Raw genomic sequence first — 21781 nt, forward strand, 5'->3', positions numbered from 1 at the left:
TTGCTCTAATTATAAGAAAAAAGGAAATCCACTCTTTGTTGTAATAAAAATACCAACAAAATAAAATGAAAACTCCGTGTTGATTATTAACGCTTTGCACTCGAAAGCAGCAAATCAACCAGCAATGATGTTTGTTTAGGTTTAATTTCTTTGGAAATCGAAGTGCCAATAAAATGATTGTCGGTGAGACAAAGGTGATCTGATTCTCAAATTTCAAATTAGAGATCTCATCTTCGAAGTCAATCTAAGCTTAGCATCCGTGGCAATAGAATGCTAAGAAAGCATCTCGAGTTGCTGGTAGATACCAGAAAAAAGGCCTCGAGTGCAAAGGATTAACAGATGTCCTGTAAACGGTAAATGGAAGATAGAATAGTGAGAGACGTGATTGCTCGTGTCAGCGTGGCAGTATTAAAATTATCCAATCATTAGGGTTCGGTGCTTATTACCTACTATTTGCCATAAGCACCGCGAAACGCCATCGCAACGATCATTTCCTATCGGAGATTTAATCAGCCTGGTGTTGATGTCGTTGATGGATTCGAGGCATTTCACCCACGTTCCCCCATGGCTTTACAAGCAGCCCCTGCGTGTGTGTGAGCTCACGATAGGATAGTAGTCGCTTTATCTATATGCAGGCATGCGACTAAGCCAATCTCTGTACGTTCTGCAGAATTACAGGCGAACAACGGTTCCCGGGGGAATTAAGGGACACCTACGGGCGTATGTGGTCTGGAAGATGTCACGATACTGCAACCATAGCTGACTACATCTGCCATTGTAACTTTGGGGTGACGCATTACCGTCTGATACATGCTTCCCGTTGGCTGTTCGAACGACGATTGGGAACGCGGAGAAAAAACAAAAGCGAGATCCAATGCGAGGTTCGAGTCATTCGGACTAAAAGTGATGGTGGATAATCCTGAACCAATGGTATCAATGACGAATAATAAAATATCATTTTATGGGCCATTTGCATGAAAGTGTTTTAATTGTATGGGAGTCGAAGTGGAGCGACATTTGTTTGAAATGTTTATGAAAATGTAGAGAAGTTTTATTTATAAACGAAATTGCTGATTATCGTAGCAACCAATTTGTATAATTTAGATGCTATCAATTTTTTGTAAAAGATTTTGAATAAGAGTAATAGTGTAATAATAATGAAATAGTTAATATTTTGCGTAAAAATGGTTGATATTGATGTCAATTCACGTACATGGTTTATTTTTTTCTTTATGAAGGAGAAATATTAATTTCAATGAAGTTAGTTTGAATTTTTATCATTAACATGTCAAAAATGAAGAAGAACTTACGAATCTTCAGAAACTATTTAACATACATATTAATAGAGCCACTGCTAAGCCAATTTAATTAACATTTGGTTAAGGGAACAAGATTATTTTCATAACATATTGGAATGATACGTCAAACTATTAGAATTATTAATTTTAGGTATTTATAACTTCAGAATTTTAAATAATTATAATAATAAATTTAGCACATTTGTTACAATGAAGTTTGATGTCTCATGTTTCATACATCGTATCATCAGTGTATTATTGTATTAATCACAAACAATAATACCTATAAATTACTGATTAATTAATATTGTTATTGATTAATACATACATAGATTTGATAGAAGATTTAATTATAATTTAATTTCATTATATGTAGAAGTAATATGAAACTATAAGTAATATGATAATAATTTTTAGTACTAATACATATAGATCAAATACAAAATTCTTCTTGTGTGCAGACATTTATATTCTTAAATTCAGTCTTATTTTAATGTTGGTAAAATGTTAGAAGTACTGAAAAAATGAAAAATATAAATCATCAAATGACACTTTGTTTTATAACAAATGTCTACTTACTTAATTAAATACACTATTATTCTAATCCAAAAAAAAAACTTTAAAAGAATTGAATAAATAACAGAATGTAAAACTTTGTTTAATACCTCATTCTTACTTTATTTCTTTACGAAGGAGAATTAATTCGAAATGTAAACTACAACTAGCAACGCGGCTTTTAAATTAACAGCGTCCACTGAAATCATCGTCTCCCTTAATTAAAACAATATTATCACCGACGCTGTTATTTCACGCAAATACAATATCAACGGGAACTGTATATGTAGATTTGCGCGATTAAATGAAAATAATAACCCTCGGAATCCCTCCAAAAGTGTAGACGGCTGAAAAACATGCAGGCGGATTAAGTCGTTGGCAATAAAAAGTTAGATATTCCTGTTGCGTGTTCACTAAATTCTAAAAAATACAGTTAGTTACACTTTGATTATTCTATAGAACGATGGAATTTATTTAAACTTTTACAAACGCCAACTGATTTCAAAAATCAAAAAAATTTATTTTAATTGTTTATAATTAGAACTATTATGAGCATTGCTGGAGGAAATAAAATGACCTAAAATTTGTGGTAAGAACCAGGAGATTTTTATTTTTTGCACAGTTTAGATTGATTTGTTAACAGATGGATTTAAATTGTTTTTACTCGCAGGCAGTGCAAATGATTCAAAAAAGCAAACAATTGGGTTTAATTATTCATGATTGAAATTATAAAAGAAATACTTGAATGAATAGAAATATCTATGTATTTTGAATTCATTGATGAACAACGTGGACAAAAAATTTGAAGACTCTTCGTAATTTGAACTGGTCTTTAAAACTAATGAATTAAGACTTTCACAGTCTCGAGAAGAGCAAATAAAATTATTCTCTCCAATTGTTTTTAAAGGAAATTATAATAAACTTCAGCTGAAAAAATGTTTTCAATACGAATATTCATAAGTGTATCGATATCAAATTTGGGCAAGGAACCAGAAAAGATTCATTGTTCTCGTTACTTAAACAACAATTAAAAACAGTTAGATTCATCTAAAATTTCACCACTTTTGAGGAACGCTCGGTAAAACACACAGGAAAGCCATAGCTAATTAAGGTTCCATTCGCCAAATTATTCGATTAAACAATTATCGTACTGGTGAACGATTATTGTGGCAGGGGAACGAAGGTAATTAATGCTGTGGTGTATAATTTCGTTATTATCCAACGATCTGTTGGTTCATACACCATCGAACGTAACGGATGAAACGTGTGAGCAATCGGTTAGCCGATTTTCCACGAAAACAATTGTTAATTGCCCCCTTAGCTTCTACGCCTATTGTAACGAGGACCAGCTCGCGGTAAATCTTTCCAGGGAATGGAACTTGCCAATCGATTTGCTGGTACGAGGGTCTTATGAATTCTCGATGGAAAGTTTGCAGCTTTTTGTCGAATGGGAGGGATGGAAATTGAAGGGAAAATGAAGCATTGCACATTTAATAAATCAGTGGTGATTGTTTCGTAATAACGTATACCTGGTGTTTTCTAATAACTGAAACTTTCTTCAGGGGATGAATTTTTTTCAGAGAAAAGGGCAAAAAGGTTTATACAAATGAATTGTACGTTATTTCCATACTTTTATACCTATGGTTCTTCCGATTCTATTGGAATAATAATAGTGTGATAACTGATAAGTAATCAAATTCATAAAATATTTTGTATAAGTAGGATCATAATCATTAAATTATATATAAATCGATATATTTTGTTCATTAATGAGTACATTTAAATAACCTCGCATCCAGTCAAAATTAATTTGTATTTTCTATAATAGATAAAAGAAAGATGTGGTTTAAATTATGAAATTACAAAGAAATGATTTTAGGTAGACGTTATGAATTATAAAAGGGATCCAAATTTAAGGGTTGAAAGTCTTAATTTGGTTGCTTGTAAGGACTAATAAACGGAGTCATTTCTACAATTGACAAGCATAAGGCCATATTATTATAAATGAATGTCCATAATCGAGACAATCCTTGTGAATACTGAAATTATTGTACCACAGTAGAAAGGGTCAGTATATGGTCAGACAGGCAGTACATATATTTCAATATTAATACATAGGCAATCACAGTGTGCACACTAATGGATGTTCGAATTACGGGCCTAAACATAAATTTACAACAACATAATCTTGTCTGGGCTATAGTCTTTACGATTAATTTTGTTACGCTACGAGTCACCACAGTTGGTGCTCTTCAGAAGAGTAGCGTGCATCGAGTAGTTTTTGAAAGGAGTTTTGTCTCAATAATTTTGTAATAACGATATGTTGTGTAAGTGAAAACGTTATAATTACAAAATCATGCGGTTTAGTATGTGACGGAAAAGAGTGTCAAGGTTGAAACATGGATGAATCCGTGATAAAGGTAACGAAAAGGTAGCTCTTACGTTTCAAACAGGATACCAAATAAAGCATAACGAAATAGAAAATTGGATAACGTACCGAGCGAAGGAGGAATTGAAACAGCAACCGAGAGAAAACTGTGAGATATATACGAGGATGGAAAAGTGGAAAATGGTGCGAATATGTTCTAGAGACAACAAAATAAATGCACAGCAGCAGCGGGGGTTAGAATAAGAGAGAAATAAAACGAGAAGGGAAAACAACAAAAGGCGAAGAGTAAATAGAGGGTAGCGTGCTGGAGCGTAAATGTTTATTTTTTGTTCAGTAAAGAAAGGAAAACGCAAAATTGGAAAAACCAATCAAATATCGAATTCCTTAAAAGGTTTGCGTTTAGAGTACAATTGCGAGAACTAGCAAATAAATGAACTTTAGTATGTAAAGTGTTTTGCAAAGGATCGATTGAAAGTGATATTGGAAAATATTCTGTTCAAGTTCAAAGTTTCGCCACTTCGTCAATTTTTTTTTTTAATATTTTTTTCCTAGTGTAGGAGAGCCGATCTGTTAGAATATAATCTAATAGAATATAAAAAAATAAAGGTATATTTAGAAAATATATTAGACTATCGGGTCCCTGATCGAAGGATTTTGAAAAAAATTAATTTAAAACAAAATGTCGTACATTTGAAGTTGAAGTGGAATTTTCACTATAAAATTAAGCGATTAAATAGAGAATAAAAAGAAATGTATATAAGAAAATAAAAAATCTTTCGAACAGGAACCCGTTAGTCTAATATATTTTCTAAATCTACCTTTATTTTTGTTTTCAGGTAAACCAGTTTAGAGAGATCTTGCTCACCGCAAACCAAGCAGTCACCTACGCCATCGCCTGTTACGACGAAATAAATTAACTCTTTTTTAAAACAAAAATTGTCTTGTAGATCTTTAAGACATACGTTCTTAAGACATTTAAATTTCATTAATAACAATTATTATTTAATACCTAAAGAAACAAACACACAAAAAAGTATCCTTTTTCATCTTCGTGACTGCGACTAACCCCTTAAGAAAAAGAAAAAGAAACGTTACGTTCGTTTCGCCTGAACGCGGAACGTTAGCCCGCCACAAAATTGCTCGCGACTCAATTCAACAACAACAAACGCGAAAACAAAAAGATGGAGGGAAATAAATGGGACGGAAACAAAAAAAATGAAAAGGAGACCACGGGGAACGAGGAAGAAAACGCGCGTGGAGGGTACGACGAGCCCAAACAAAGAGCAGAACGGAGAGAAGCGAAGTCTCGCAGAGGAGCTCCGTGGGGGAGCAAACATTAATGCCACCCCGCAGACCGCAGATGTTGCGCCAATTACAAACCTCACCCCTTCCCCGGCTGCTGGCGCCGTCGCGCTTTCTCGCTCCGCGCCGTCAACCCCTTCCCGCGGCCAGAAAGGGAGAAACAAGGAGGAATACGGCGTGTCTCGACTTACGAGCCCGATGTCGCATACCTTCCTGCCTCCAGCTCTTTGTCTTTTCTCCTCCCGTCTTCCCTCGTCGTCGACGACGCTCCGTGCAGCTTAGATGCAGCCCGCTGGCGGTCGCGGGGACGTCGGGAGAGCGGTGGGTTGGGCACGGCCCAACGAGACACGAATTTTCGAAAAGGTTCTCGCACTTTGTTAGATTAAATTTAGCACAAGGCGCAAAAGGACGCCTCGACTCCGCTCGCTCTACTCGTTCTAGCTCGCTTCGCCGAAAGAAGAAAGCGGTTCGAAGGGTTGCGAAGGAACGGCGAACGGGAGGGAGAAAGACCGTCCGGGACGGGGTAAAACGAAATGGTAGGGGAAGGGAGAACACGGAGTACGCCGGTGGCTGATATTATTCTTGGGTCTTCCTCGCTGGTGCATTATTAGTTCTGGCGTGTTAGCATACATGAAATATTGATGTTACAGGGGGCCCCACCCTCGACCCTCACCCTCTTGATCTCCGCGTCCCTCGGCCCCTCGACTCTTCAGATTTTACACGTACACGCACGACCATCGACTTCTACTTTCACGACCTTTTCACTTGTTGTTCCCTGTGTCCCCTGTCCCTTTCTCGACTTTTCCTGGTTGCCGATTTTTACGGCTTGTAAATTCTCTTGTTTGATCTCTTGTAATCCACTTCTTGATCGTTTCGACGTGTATTTTTAAGGGATCTCCGCCGAGGTTCGATCATATGTTCGTAATATACAGTCAATCCCATAAATATTCGGACTCTCTATAGCTATTGAAGAAATTTGCTTAAATTTAATATGGTAGGTTTGATGTTTCCAAGTGTATGTTTGTATAAATATGTTGAAGTATGTATAAATGTACACATGTGTAAGCTTATTCATATATATATATTTATAATGAAAAATTCATTTGGTAATATAAAAACTAGTATTTCATTTAGTCAAACTTCTTCAATAGTCATAGAGGGTAGGAATATTTATGGGATTGACTGTACATATACATTATTATGGAACGTGATCAATGAGAGTGAAGTCTTACAAGTGAATAGATAGAAATAATGTAGAACGATTGGTGTGTAGCAATTCTTTTTAGAAATAATTTTATTTAAGATCTCATCAACGTCTAGGTTATTAGCGACCACATTTGACAAAGCGATTAGTTATTTATGTAAATGTCATCTTCATACTTCGACCAGTAAATTGTGTCTGTCCAATGCTTTCGCAAATTTATAGAACTCGCTCGTATCGTTTAGTACTATTATATCTAAAGTCTTGAGACGTTTATTTTGAATGCTTTCTTGCTTGCTTCAAAGACAATGCACGACTGCGTTCTTATTAAAATGAAATCTATATTAATTTTATTTTAGTAATTTATTCGTTTTTAGACAATCGCTGTACGAAATTCAATAGTGTCGATAATAGGCTTGAAATACCTGAACGTATTTACGTATTTATGATGCATAATTTCTGAATACTTAATAGAACGTTCGCAACACATCTTAATCGTCTCGCGTGTGTGTAATAATTTCGAACGGCTTGAGTTACGTTGTTGAAACTTTGTAGGAGGCAGTCTTTGAGCTGCTTTGTGGCTTTTAATTTTCGACCGCTTTACACCAAGTTTACCAAAGTTTCACACGCAACAGGCTTCAAAGTGAAGTGTAAATTTACCTCATCGTGAACTTGCAATTTTGCAAACATCAGTCTTCATGACGAAATAATTAGCATTGTTATCGGTTCACGGGACAATATAGTGAACAAATTAATATTAGATATTAAGCCCATATATTTAAATTCCATTGTTAAATTCATTGAGATATTACTTCTTTCCGAATTATTTTTCGCAAACTATTATAATTTTGTCGTAATAAAAATGATATACAAATATTGACATCATTTTTCAGTATTCATATTAAATATCTGTTTCATTTTGTAATTTAGTAGCGTCTATAGTTTTAGAAAATTACTTAAGGACAACGAAATGAAACGTAAAAGAAACACTAGTTTGACGTTTGTACTTTTTGAACACATAAAATGGTAACAACATGAGAGTAATCGTATTACTACAAATTCCTCTCTCAAAAATGAAATTCTTCTCTTTCATATGGAACATGTGAAGCTCTTCGCATAAGTCTTTATAAGAAATCGGCAAAAATCTCATCTATCTCAAAATCTCGTATATAAAGTAAAAAATGAACAATTTTGAATCTGTCATGTATTAAATAAAAATGACAAACTAACAGCTTATACGAGTAACCGTTCAAACGAATAAACATTTTAAATAAATGTTTACACACAGTTTTTATACGTGTTCTGTAATTGGAATAAAATTCTGTGCCAGTTACTAATTTCTATATGAATCAAATTGATTATTTTCAACAATATGTATTACATTCATTAATGAAACAAATTGAATTGCAGACTTTATGTCTATAACAGGTACACAAACAGACGGAAACTCAATGAATAAAACACGATATAATGAAACTGAGCCAAAACTGCTGGAGTTGTTGCGATGTAATTAAGTTTCTAAGGTTCGCTGATGCACGTAAAGTGCTTCGTTGGCTTGTTAGCCAACGCGCTAATTTCTCAAGGAAACCTTGGAAACGATAAGTAACCTTAACATTCTGGTTAATTATTGGAAATTTAGAACTAGCCACAAGAGACGCTCATGCGATTGAATTAGGGTGTCTGATTATAGTAGATAATCGACTAAGCGTACTGATTCGACTAAGCGTACATTTAAGTACCTGTTAATGAGTTAATACGATTCTATGCTTCATTTTCAATTATTCGAACCTCAACCAGCTTACTAGTTTCAGTTCGTGGAACTTTTGCTTGCCAAGAAGTTTGGAATATTGGTCACTTTTCAAATAGAGAATCAGTAATATCATAACTTGTCGAAATTAGCATTTACTTAAATACAGACTATTACACAATGCTGCAAGTTCACATATTCCAGTTTTCATTGAACAATGATGAATAATGGAATGAGAAATACAATACTAATTGATATTGAATATAACCTTTCATTATAAATATTAATTTTATGTTAATATCAGGAATACCAAACGAATTGTTTTGATGCAGAGAGCAACATGTGCGTGCAATATCGGAAATTTTAATGTCTAAAAAGGTACATTAAAATGTTTTTATGAAATGTAAATATTCATCAACAGCGATTTTCAAAATAATTCATATTGAATGCAAAAAGGGAGCAACAAATCACGAAGCATCCGAAATTCTTAAACGAAATATTAAATTTTAAGTAAAACATTGTATTTTATGGAAAATTACTCATGTTCCAAAGATAGTTGATATATTAAAAAATTAGAACGTCACGTAATATTGCTATATTGTATTGTTCAATAAAAGTAGTACAAATGACAAAATTTGACCGAATATTTTGAAAATATGTTTACTTGTTAGATTATGTTATGACTGCATAAATTAGATTTTAATTAAATAAAATTCAATAAAATTGTATATAATTAGATCAAATTAATATATCATTTAAATACAATTTAATAGAATTGTATAGAATTTTGTAAGATTATATAAAATTGATTTCAAATAAACACAACTTTATGAAGTTAAATAAAATTAACTAAAACTTTTAAAATATGTTTATACATCAAATAAACATATTTTCAAAATGTCTTAGTCAAGTTGCCAAATAAACGAAAGAAATTTATTATACAAAGTATGATTTTAAGAATGATAAAAGAAATAAATAAAGAACTTATATTTTATTTATTAAAAGTATCAAACGCGTAACTTTGTATTAGTAGTGATATTGGGAATTTCAGTTTATGACTGTAAAACAATCATTTGCAAAAGCAATTTGATTCATCGAGCCATCGAATATACGACACAAGGGATTTTTCTTTATTTGACTGCTAACTTTATCGCATTATTACATTTTTGTTGCATTTCTGCCTGGCTGCACCCGTTTCCTCTTTGCCTGAGTTTTCCCGCGGGAGATGTCTGGGTGATCGATGCGTTCGTCGAAAAAAGATCAAGATTGAAGAGAATGCGTTTCACAGGTAGACTCGAAGCCAGAAGAACTTTTTGTCATTTACATTTACTTTTCTCAAGTCCTACGAAATTTCCATGTGTCTCACTCGCTAATCTGACGTTCTGTCCGTCACGTTGTTAACGTAAATTCGACGATCACAATTTTCGCGATCACGGTACAGTAAGGAAGCAAAATAAAAAAGTTAAGACGAAGTCTGCGAGTACATTTACAAGCTAAGTTTATAAATAAATCACATTTGTGCTGCTTAGATGTAACCCCACAAACTATATTTTTAAATCTCTTGATTTAATAATGTATACTTAGAAGAATAAAATGCATTCATCAATTATTTTGAAACACGAATAAAGAAAATGAATGTAAACTGCCAAGAATTACGTGTAACTGTTGAAATCATTCTGAAGTTCTTGTGAAATACGAGTGAGAAATATTAACAATTCTTTCGAGGTATAAACAAAGTTGAATTAATAGAATATTTTGTTCATTTATATTCAATTTATATTCGTTTTCTGAATTACTTAACATGATGAAGTACCTTCTTCTGCACAAGCGCTCAAATTATTTTCCATGTATGAATCTGCATGAACGAATAGAGTAATAAGCTAATGTATAGACTTACCTGCTTTCATGCTTTTTTCATTGTGAATGGTCAGTGAGCTTGGATTTCCGTAAACGGAGTTATTCATTTCAGCCATCAGGTCCCAGTCTGCACAGAAAATATCACTTCATTGCAGTCCACGTGGAAAACGAACGAGGCAGAAGTTCTTCGAAATTTCAGTTATCAACTTCTTTCCTGTTTAATATGCGTACATAATCGCCGAGAGTATACAATGTACATCGTATAAATAATGAAACGTGGCCATTCGACTGAAGGTCGGGAACTAAATTACTTTCCCTAAGAAGTCTGCGAAAAGTTAAGCTTCTTTCCAGTGCGGAGTCGCGGAAAATACATCAATAAAATTCGACTCTACTTTCAACATATTTATTATCCCGAGACCTTTCATATTTGCAACTAATTTTTTATTTATGGTTTATTGACAATTTTATGAACACTAAATTGAAAACTTAGAAATTACAAGGAGAGTTCCACAAATTTGATAGTACATTTGTCCACAAAATTTATGTAAGGTGAGTATGTCTAATTTGAATACTATCCTGGTCATCAACAGTTTCGCCTAATTTAATTCATGCGATAATTAACAGTTTTTAGTAGAAAATATTTAATTCTATAATTAATACATGATACACGAAATGTTTTAAGGTATGTTGCAACAATATTGTGACAATTTTAAAATTATACAAATTCAGTGTTTGGTAAATATGCTACAAAAATAGTAATCAGAATTTTCCAATATCATTCAAAGTTTGCCAAAAAGTGTGTCGATAATTGCGATATTTGTTTTACGCTTGGAAGCATTCTGTTAACGATTTTATACATTTGAAAATTGTAAATATTGGCGACATGCAATCTGTAATTTAAAAATAACCAATTATGAAATTTGTGAATTATTTAAATTGAAAACATATTGTAACCATTTTTCATTAACCCTTTACTACAGCCGTGTGGTGCCAGAAATAACTACTATGTTTATATATCTTTCATGCTTTTTGAAATAATTTAACTTCAACAAATTCTAATGTTCAATATCTTCCTAAATCTCAGTCGAATTTCTGTATGCAAAGTAAGCGCTCCTTGCAACAACGTATTCCGTGTGATTTTCATACATGGCGGTCTCTGCGTTAGCATCCATAATTTTCAGACATGTGTGTTGAGCAGTTCGTGCGATAAAGCCCACGCTGAAGTGAATTCTCTTTCGCTTAACACCGTACACTAAATTATTTCAATACTGTAGTAAATAATTCTAAATATTATAGAGCATAGGGATACACAGATTATACACTGAAAGAGAATTCTATAGTGCATTTGTTAACCAAAAGCATTTGGAAGTATGTTAAAAGTTCATATTGAATAAATATTCTAAACAAATCGTTGTTCTGTTTTTATATTAGGAGTATTAGGCTAATTAGAATCATATCTAAATTATTTGTGGTAAAATAATTTGAAAAATAGCAAAAATAATTCAGTCTGAATTAAATCACGGATAACTTTTGGAGTCACAACTAACCCCATAAATTTTTTAATTATTTACATTACATTAGCTATTATGCCTTCTTTGTGTGAATTATAGCTTTATTTAATTTCAAGTAGGTACTTTATACAAATTTTAATTGTTTTAAGTTAAAAGTTATAGATGCAACAAATATTAATATTGAAATGTATATTTATGATTCTCATGGTTAATCTCTTAAGCTACAACCACGTGTGAGATTCGTGGTCGGATATTCGGGCTAAAACTGATTATCACGAGCCTGGGCCGTGGTGTTGTTAGGGCCAAATATAAACATCACAGTTTGGTCCCAGGTTGTTGGAACTTAAATTGTAGCTTAACCCTTTAACCTATAACAACGCGTGAGGCTCGCGGTACAGAATTTGAGTCGAAGATGAAAAACACGAGTCAGGCACGACGTGTGAAAGGACCCAAGGAATTTTATACTTGATTACGGCACATACGATCCTACAGTCGTAAATCGTAGGTCAAAGGGTTAAGGGGTTAAATTCATGAGCTATAAAGAAAAAGTTCCATCCAGTATTACAAGGATATTCTCTATCGTTTAGTAAACTGTTATACAACGTAAATAATTCTATGACACATCTCAATACATTTTTTAAAACTTGTCAAAGTACTTTGGTCAATTCACAGATATTCAAATGTCTACACCTCCGTAGTTACGAGTCAACGAGAAAAATTCAATTTCTTTTCAATTCAACGTCAAATTCATTCAAATCTACTTCAATTGGATTCAGCGATTGATACGTTACGAAATAAAAAAAAGAAAACTCGCGAAGAGAGAGCAACACCTCCGCTCTCATTCGGTACACAAATTCACTCTGCGAAACTGTTGAACCGGATTACAAAGGGGAAAGACGAAGAGAACGGGCTCGGAATTCAGCGGCGTAACGAGGAGCGGAAGCGAAACACGAAGAGGAGCAAACGCCGTGGAAAGAAGCTCTCTCGAAACGTTATCGAGAAAAAATAGAGGCACGCCACCACGCCAACGCTTCCGCGTGATGAAATATTATTTTCCCCCCGATTAAGGAAGGTTTACGAGCTCACCTTTCTTCGGCAACTCCGTGGTGGACGGACTGGGGCTGGTGGTCGGCGGCGGGGACTCTGCAACCAAAGAAACAAGTTTTTATTTTTAATTAAAATTTCTTCCCTTCTGGCGTAGGCGCGTGTGCCGTTAGAACCGGCGTCGAGAGGGGGTTGATTTCCACGCGAAAGGGGGGTTTGGCGGAGATAGGTGTACCAGGAGAGGCGTGGAAGCTGCAGGGACCGTTATGGATCGCGCCACCTGTTACTAACTTCGCCCTCAAACGTATTAGCCCCCGTGGCGTCGGCCAGACCGGCCGAACTCCAGATCATATTTTACAAGGTTACCTATCCACTGCCCCCCTCCCTTTCCCATCAGTCCCGTCGGCCTCAGTGAATACAGTTGAATAATTATTCCTAATATCGTCGTTCGTCCGGCGTATTCTTCGCCGTCACACGGATTTACTTATAGCTGAAGCTGGCTACGGAGTACGCCAAGTTTTAAATATACTTTGTTTCTTTGAATCAGACAAGCGTGATTCGTTTTTGTCTTGCGATGACAAGGAGTTCGTATCTCGAGGGAGAGTGACAGATTTTAGGAGTTCAAGGTTATTCTTTTCCCACTGTGAATCGAAACTACACACGATCACCTCGCTATTGTGGTTCAGTCACGTGACAATTGTGTTTTTTTATTTTTATTTTTCAGGTGGTAAGCCGTTTATATTTCGAGTGAAAGTGAAAGATTTTGTTCAAGATTACTTCTCCCACTGTGAATCGCACTACACGCGATCAACTCGCTATTTTGGTTCAGTCACGTGACAATTGTGTTTCTTTTATTTTTCAGGTAGTAAGCCGTTTATATTTCGAGTGAAAGCGAGAGTTTGGTTGTTCAAAGTTACTTCTTCTAATCTGAATCGTGCCACATATACTCCTCCTTTGACACGCTATCATGGCCCGACCACGTGACCGTTTCTCTGTGGTGAGATCCACATTTTCTTTTCCATTGTATTTATCGTTACTCTTAATATCAAGTTGTACGTGTCGACACATGAGCGGTTCACTGCACTTTTTGAAGAATCTTAAATTTAGATGTCAAAGCATTTGGTATAGACATAAATTTTTATATTTATAATAACTTTGCTGAAAAGGAATCGAACTTTTTCAATATTTATTTGAATTTATATTATAAAGGGAATTTTAAAAAAACAGTTCACATTATTTCATCGCATTTTTCAACTTTTTGTTTTATGGAGTTAATCAATTTGTGTAATGAACGGCTTATACATATATTACTCTATGTTTAAGTGTATCCGAAATTAATATTTTTAGTTAAATACGTTGCTATCTTGAAAAGTTACATAATTAACGTAGTGCGAATATTTACGTTTTTGCTTTAAAATAGTAAAACGATGGCAAACAACATTATAAGGGGATGATATAATATAGCGTGAATAATTACTTACTAGGATGACCCACAATTGGTCGTAATTAATTTCACAGATCGACCACAATATGCTTTATATATCCATTAAGAGAATTCTTTCTACTGTAAAGAAACCGAGCTTTAATCGAGTCCCTTTTATTCAAAGTAAGGAATTTTTTTTGTATTTGGGACTCTGTAGTTTCTAACATTCTAGAAAATACTAGATTCAAACACAACCAAACTAAGTACATAAATGTCAGTGTATATACTTTGAAGAAGTGTGTACATATTAGTCTTGGGTGAAATTGTAGAGCGAGTTTCATCGGCCAATGGTGTGCACGACCTATCAAACTCGTTCGTCCATAACGCAAACATGAATGCTCCAAATGAACTGCATACACGTGTCTACGATATGCAGTACAATATGTACGGCTAAAATTCTCGTATTGATTTTATGACAGGATATCGATAAAAGCTTCGCGAAAGTTCTCATTACTTGCGAGCAATATGCTGTCAAATTCGCAATTTCATTTTCCGAATCCATTTTTATCGATCCTCCTTCCGGAGTGGCCTTTTCATGGACTTCCCAACGTTTCTTTGATTCTTTTTTCTCCTTTTTACGTTGATTCGCCGGACCTTTTGTATTATATATCTACTAAATTGACCGGATTGATGAATAAACATTAATATACAGAACGTTGATAGATCATTATATAGTATCGTACCATTTAGAACCATTTCTCTTCCTAAATGATAAATCAAAATTAAGGGAGTAATGGCTATAAGAATTTTATATTGAAACATTGTTACACTTTTGAATCTCTTGTCATAAATTTCTGCAATGCAACCTTGTTATTAATACGATCATATGGATTAGTTAATTGATTTGTTTTATGGTCGGAAGCATTGAATGTAATAGATTATAAATTCGACCTTTGCTGTGTCTAAGAAAAGGTTGTTGTGGCAGTCTCACTGATACACCAATTTTTCGTTTTTATGGAACAAATTAATTAATAATAAGTGTAATTGTGTTTCCATTATAAAATGCTCCTACCTAGCCACTACTTCCTCAAATTTAAGTAAATAAACAGTTCCTCCAAAAAAGCGTTTGAATTTAATCTTTTAATAAGATACAAACGAAATGGAATATATATAGAATTCCTCTATTTTGAATGAAAGTATACAAAATTACAATTAAACTTGAAAGATAATTTAAGCGTTCATTACGATTACACAAATTCATTTGTCTTTTATTAAAATCCTTAATTCTAAATTCCCTTTTGCGAAACTTTTTGGAAAGTCAATTTTCCGCCACCTTCCTTACATTCTCGCTGAAGTTTCAATCAAACACCTCTCTAATTCTTATTTTCTGCCTTTTGATGACAGAAACGGTGGACTGCGATTTCAAAACGAACCCTGTTTCGGAGCGCAGGCAATTTCAGCGGTGGTGATCGAGCATCGGGGAAGGAAATCGTCAAAATTACTTGTGTGAAATTCCGCGGCAGACACGTACAAACTAACTCGTGTCAGTGTGTGACGCGTCCATCGCGAAAAAGTCATCGTTATTTGTCACGGACGGCTGAGCGATTACTCGTGTGTGGAAAGTGTTCGCCAGCATTCCACGGGATACTTTCACGGTACCGAAGGCAAATAGGATGGGATGACAAAGTGTGCTTCTTGGCAGACGTGTTTACGCGCGTGGACATAATGCAAACATGTGCCCGCTGCCTTTATTGCGAGATAAGGCTTAAATTACCCCCGCCGTCGTCTCTTTCGCGGAAATCACAGTAAAATAGCGACTTTCCCTCTTTTCGTCTACTTCTATTACTTTTTCGTTTCAATTTAATCGCATTGTGTCCATCTTTTCTGCTGTTTTTCGTTAGGATTCGTGAATCGTGCAATTGTTTTTGTAAATATAGAGTTGGAAAGAAAATCCTTATGGAAATTTATTTTTATATTTATTCACTCTGACGTAGACTATGCTCTTTTATAATAATATATAATAATATAATAACATTTTATAATATAATAATATCTTGTTTTTGTAAAAATTTATATTTTTAGTATTGGTAAATAAATTCTATTTATAGTTAAATAAATTAAATATGAGTTTCTATGAAAACTTTCTTACCAATTTTATAATAAAACAAGTTGTTCAATATAAGAACAGGATAAAATATTAATTTATTCCTATGAACTTTCTGGAATAATAAATTAGAAATTTCAACCATACAATGAATTTTGCATTTTCCTAAAAATGTAATATCTAAAATATAGTTCCCTAATGTGACGCAATAGAAATAAAATAATGAAAATTATTTGTCAAAGAAAAGGAAGAAGCATAAGTAAAAAAGAAAAGAAAACTAGAATTAGATAAAAAAATGCGTGATTATTAATTTTCAAACAAAAATTCTATATTCGATAGATATTTATATGGAAATATGTTGTTTTTTTTTTTCAATTAAATTGGTTATTTAAAATTAAATGGGACATTCAGTGTAGTTTTGGAAAGATAGAATTGTTCATTATTGACAATTCTCATACATACGTAGTAATGAAAACCAAAAAAGGTAGTCAGTATAAACAAACCATATGTAGATTTGAGGGTTCTCATCGTAACAGTAATTCACGTAATTTCACGAACAATGTTTGTGTACGAAACTTCAGAAGAGTGAAACAATTGGGACGTATGAACCATCTGTTCAAAATTCGATTCAGAGTACAGTAGGAAAATATTTACACTATGTTAACGTGAAAATATCTCTTAATGACTAAAGTACAACGCGTGCGATTCTTGTTAATTTAATTGCCAATAAGTAATTACAAGGATAAACAATTTTCAACGTTCTATTTCATTATGCAGGTATCGAATTCTCTTATTTATTTGCTTTGATTAATAAATACGTTGATTTGTTTCATCGGTATACGTTTCGTGCGTGCGCTAAATGCGTTGAGAAACTTGGATTATTTTCCTTTTTAGTGATATTTAATCGTATACGTTTCAATTTATTCGAAATTATTGGTAAATGCTAATGCGTCTGCTTTATGTTCTTGTGATCGTTAGTCACATGTAAATTTGTTTAATAATTTGTTGAGTAAACCGAAGCTTCTGTTGATTGCATATGGACGTACGCCAGTTTCAATCGTATTTGCGATTCTGATTAGTATCTAAATTTCCACTGATTAGCTAAAAGGAACATTAAAACATCTACAGACTAAATTTTCAAAAAATTACTAGATTATAAAACTAGCTTTAACTTAATTTTATTCTTTTTAGACTCCTGTTTCGAATAATTTAGAAAAATTTAACTTACTTCTTTGTGTAGAATATATTTTTCTTGAATAAAAGTATTGAAATGGGATTATCCATTAAATGTTAAATGTTATAAATGATGTATTTCAAGGAATATCAAACAAATATGTTTCTACAGTTATTAAATTTTTATGATCAATTTATTAGTAGACAGAAATGTTTAAGTTTTTGTTTGTATCAGTTATTTATCATGTACCACTTTATAGGATTACTAGCGATTCATGTTTAAATTATTCACTTTGAATTTTAAAACACCGATCTCTGTATAGGTTGTCTTTATCCTTTCAGAAAGGTAAAAAATAGATAGCAAAAAGGAAACTAGAGTAAAATTTCCGTTTAATTTTCGGAGATGGGCAGAAACAGAGAGAAAGCACAGAAAAGCGGATGATAGACAACTACGATCAGTACGAACGATTACTTATTTATATCCTGTCTGCGGCTTCCAATTAAATTTCATGCTAGGCTTTTTCGATTATTGATCCCTCAGAACGTTGACTTTTCATCATTCAACGTTTCGCGTATTTAACAAGCTGAAAGCTGGAAATATATGTAGTTTCGTACAACAAATTCTCTAATGTTAAGATAAAACTAACGTGCCCAGAAACTGTGGTTTCTGTAATTATAATGGATCATTGAACAGTTACCTTATATATTAAATATAAACTTAATTCTTGTGAATCTTTGAGCAATCGTTTTAATTTGTTTGACTTTAGCAATTCAAACAGGAACTCTCCTCGATAATTTACAAATCTGTAATTATTATTGTAGAAATCATTCTTAAAATTTAGTAATTATTAGAAGAAGTAGAATGAAAAAATACTTTTTCTAATATAAAATTTCATTTATCTCACAAATAGTGGTGAATTCATAAGAACAATATTCGTCGCAAAATTGTGAAATAGTCATTAAATCATAATTATTAAATTTTACACATAAGATTATACTTTCCAGGTAAGAGGAACTAGATCTTGTTTCTATGATAAAAATGTTATTGCTTATACGATAATAATAGCATGTTTCTGAATTCATAACAACAGCAAAAAATAAGAAACCTGCACACTGCGATTATATCATAAACCTTGATCACGTTTCCTCGCAGATTAAAAGTTAGACGTTTTACACGTCGAAATAAAAGAAAATTGACTCACGTCATATTTATAATTTTATTTTTTATATTAAAAGAATATTTACATTTGGTTCTATACTAGGTCTGTCTAGGCTATTATTTTGATAATAAAAAGTAATATTAGGAATGTTAGGCTGAATGAAGCTTTTACGAATGTTGAGTAGAAATGAAAAAGTTAGAAAGTGAACGGCAAGGTCGTGGTGGCTGTACGTTGGCACTACAGTAGATTAGCCCATTCACTGCCAGACAAATCTAAAGCGTTTCACCTTGGGTGCCAATATGTAATACAATTGTGTAATCTAGGTTATTATTTTGATAATAAAAAGCGATATTATGTTTATTGTTTCAAAAAGAAAATTTACGATCTTCTTTTGCAATAATTCGTGACTCAAAAGGCTATAAACTTATCCCTTGAATAATTTCAATCAATTTGAACTACGAGACATCTCGTAGTTGCCAGTGAATGGGTTAATCCTTTTAGTTTCTTAGTTAAAAGCTCTGTCACCCATCATATTAAACTTTGCGAAACAACGAAAGACTGGTACGTGTTCCTAAAAATTTGGTCTGATCTTTCCACGAAGACCATTATGGGAAAGATACATAAATTTCCTCGACAATGTCCCTTTAAATGGTCAACTGCTGGCGGTATTTACCTTATTACAGCAGTATGCATACACCTATTACCCGTAATGTGGGGGCGTTCGATGCACGAGTTGTCGCGATAGCATCTCAGCGCGCATTACGGTGTCTTTCGGGACTCTGATCGTCGTCGAGCGTCTCGACGACGCCTCCCCGCCCTTTCAACGGTAACAGCGTCATTTTATCGCGAGGAAATCAATTGTTAAGGACGCGAGGTTAGTCGAATGCGACCCAGTTTGTAACCGTCGCGACGGGCGAAAATTACAGCGGCGAGACGAGAGCTCACTCGGCGAGTAATTTTCATGACAAGTTATAATTCTTCTGGACGCGTGCTGCCGCACGATAAGCCTAACCGACGACACAGGAAAATGAATTTTACGATCAAGCGGCTAACCCTCGACATCCAAGCCGCTCTTTAACCGTAAAATATGTTACCTTCGAATTGAGACCGCGAGATCCTCGATATAGCGAGGCGAGTGCCTTCGTTTCTTCACTTCGGCGCCAGCAGCTGCAGAAATTTCAGTCATCTCGAAAATTGCACGCCGCACAGAGTTGCTTATCGCCGCTAGGATCGTAATTATACAATTTTGCAACGATTCGAACCGCGATACGATCTTTAGGGAAAGTTGGCGTTGAAAGTTTCTGAAAGTTGCGCCCCCACCGCGTCTTGCCTTTCTGATCGTTTAAGCGAATTTGTTAAGCTCCAATTTTGGAGGTACAAGATCAGGAAGAAAGGGATCGAATCTCTCGATGTGACGAGGGTGAGGATTTTCAGCAAACTCGGGTGATTATCATCTCTAGGAGATGATAGATTGTTTATTGTTTCCGAGATGAAGAGAATATTAATGTATGTGTTCCGTGTAATGTTTAGGATTGAACTTTTGGGTTTATTCAGGACAAATAAATCTGTGATAAATAGAGTATGGAAGTGTATGCATTTCCGGAAAATGAAAATGTGGGAATTTGAAGTTCCATCAAGTTTGTGAGTATTTCAGTATTTTCAATGCTTTGGAAAAGACAAAATTCGTAACGTAGTGTTTCAGTCATTTTTCTTAATTTAATAGCATGGAAAAATAATAAGAAACTGGAGCATATCACTCACAAAATTGGCCAAAATTGAAATGAAAAATTATTATTAGATATAAATTCATAGTAAATATAGTATTTCGTAGGTTAAAAATTCAATCTTATATAAATATTATTTTTTGCAGACCGACGTATCTCAGAGATAATCAAAATCTAATTCGAATAATGAATAAAGAATAAGAACACAGTTTAGTAGTTTATTCGCAACATTTATTCCATTAAACAGTTATTCGGATAAGTTTTTATTCATAATCTGAAATTAATTTCATTTTATAGCTTAGATTGCCATTTGTATTTAACACGTGGTGTATCGAAAGCTTTTTCTTTTCTTGTTCGTTGCTCGAAATTTTCGTCTAGATAAGAATTTTGCCCATCTCTGCCGTATACGTGCAACCTACATCCAGAAATGGCGGGCGTAATTTACGTCAAGAGTCACGCAACTTGTATCCAAGCGCGATCAGCACCTGCATTTAATTCGATAATAAAAATAATGAAAACTTATTATCTCGACAAGTTGTAGAGCGACAAGTACATTTCATTAACAACATCAAAAAGGAGAAAAACTTGTCTTTGATTTTTTTTTTTATGCTTGTTCAGGTACTGTATGCAGTGTAGCTTTTCCATGAGCTCTGCTTTATACAATATTATTCGTTTAAACAAAAATTGTAGAACTTTAATTTCTTGCTTATTTGAACATCTACCATTTGTTTGAAATTTTTAAATAGAAAGATATATACGGAATAGTAGTCATTGAAATCTTATCGACATAAATACCTGTACCATGTCATCTTTCAGTCATTTCCGTAATGTAATATGATAGAACAATAGGTAGAAATCATAAGTAATTTAAAATATTACAATATTTGATATAAAATAATATATCGATTATAACGATGATAACAATGACATCGCACATTTCACATATTTTCGTGTACTTTGCATACAGGTGCATATTACTTGCATGTTTTCCTATACCCTGCATACATGCATATTTACATATAAAGTATGCATTTAAGAATAATTTAAAAATAACTGTATTATTAAGCATTGAGGATTTAATTTATATTAATGGAAAATCTTCGGGTAACAGAATATTCCGTTTTTAAACGCCTGCGTGTTAACTTCAAGCCACGGATTATCCTATGCTTTAAAATTAAATCACCCTCCCTCTCTAAGGCGTGTTTTGGGAACTGAAAGACACAACATAAACAGAAACATAAACGATGCATATTCACGGCGTTGTAAATAGTTTAGTAAAGCATATTCCTAACG

The 21781-nt window shown here is 33.7% G+C and overlaps 1 protein-coding gene across 1 annotated transcript in view; it reads right to left on the reverse strand.

Moving 5' to 3' along the window:
* The window catches only part of LOC128874191 (lachesin-like), a 459577-nt gene that overhangs the window by 28564 nt on the left and 409232 nt on the right, over positions 1-21781 (reverse strand). Inside the window, exons 8-9 of the mRNA XM_054118654.1 lie at positions 12947-13003; positions 10390-10476 (exon numbers count right to left, since the gene is read on the reverse strand). Coding sequence (XP_053974629.1) covers positions 10390-10476; positions 12947-13003 — 144 coding nt within the window. The remainder of the gene's footprint in view (positions 1-10389; positions 10477-12946; positions 13004-21781) is intronic.

Source organism: Hylaeus volcanicus, chromosome 3 (assembly GCF_026283585.1).
Source record: "Hylaeus volcanicus isolate JK05 chromosome 3, UHH_iyHylVolc1.0_haploid, whole genome shotgun sequence".
Classification (NCBI taxonomy): domain Eukaryota; kingdom Metazoa; phylum Arthropoda; class Insecta; order Hymenoptera; family Colletidae; genus Hylaeus; species Hylaeus volcanicus.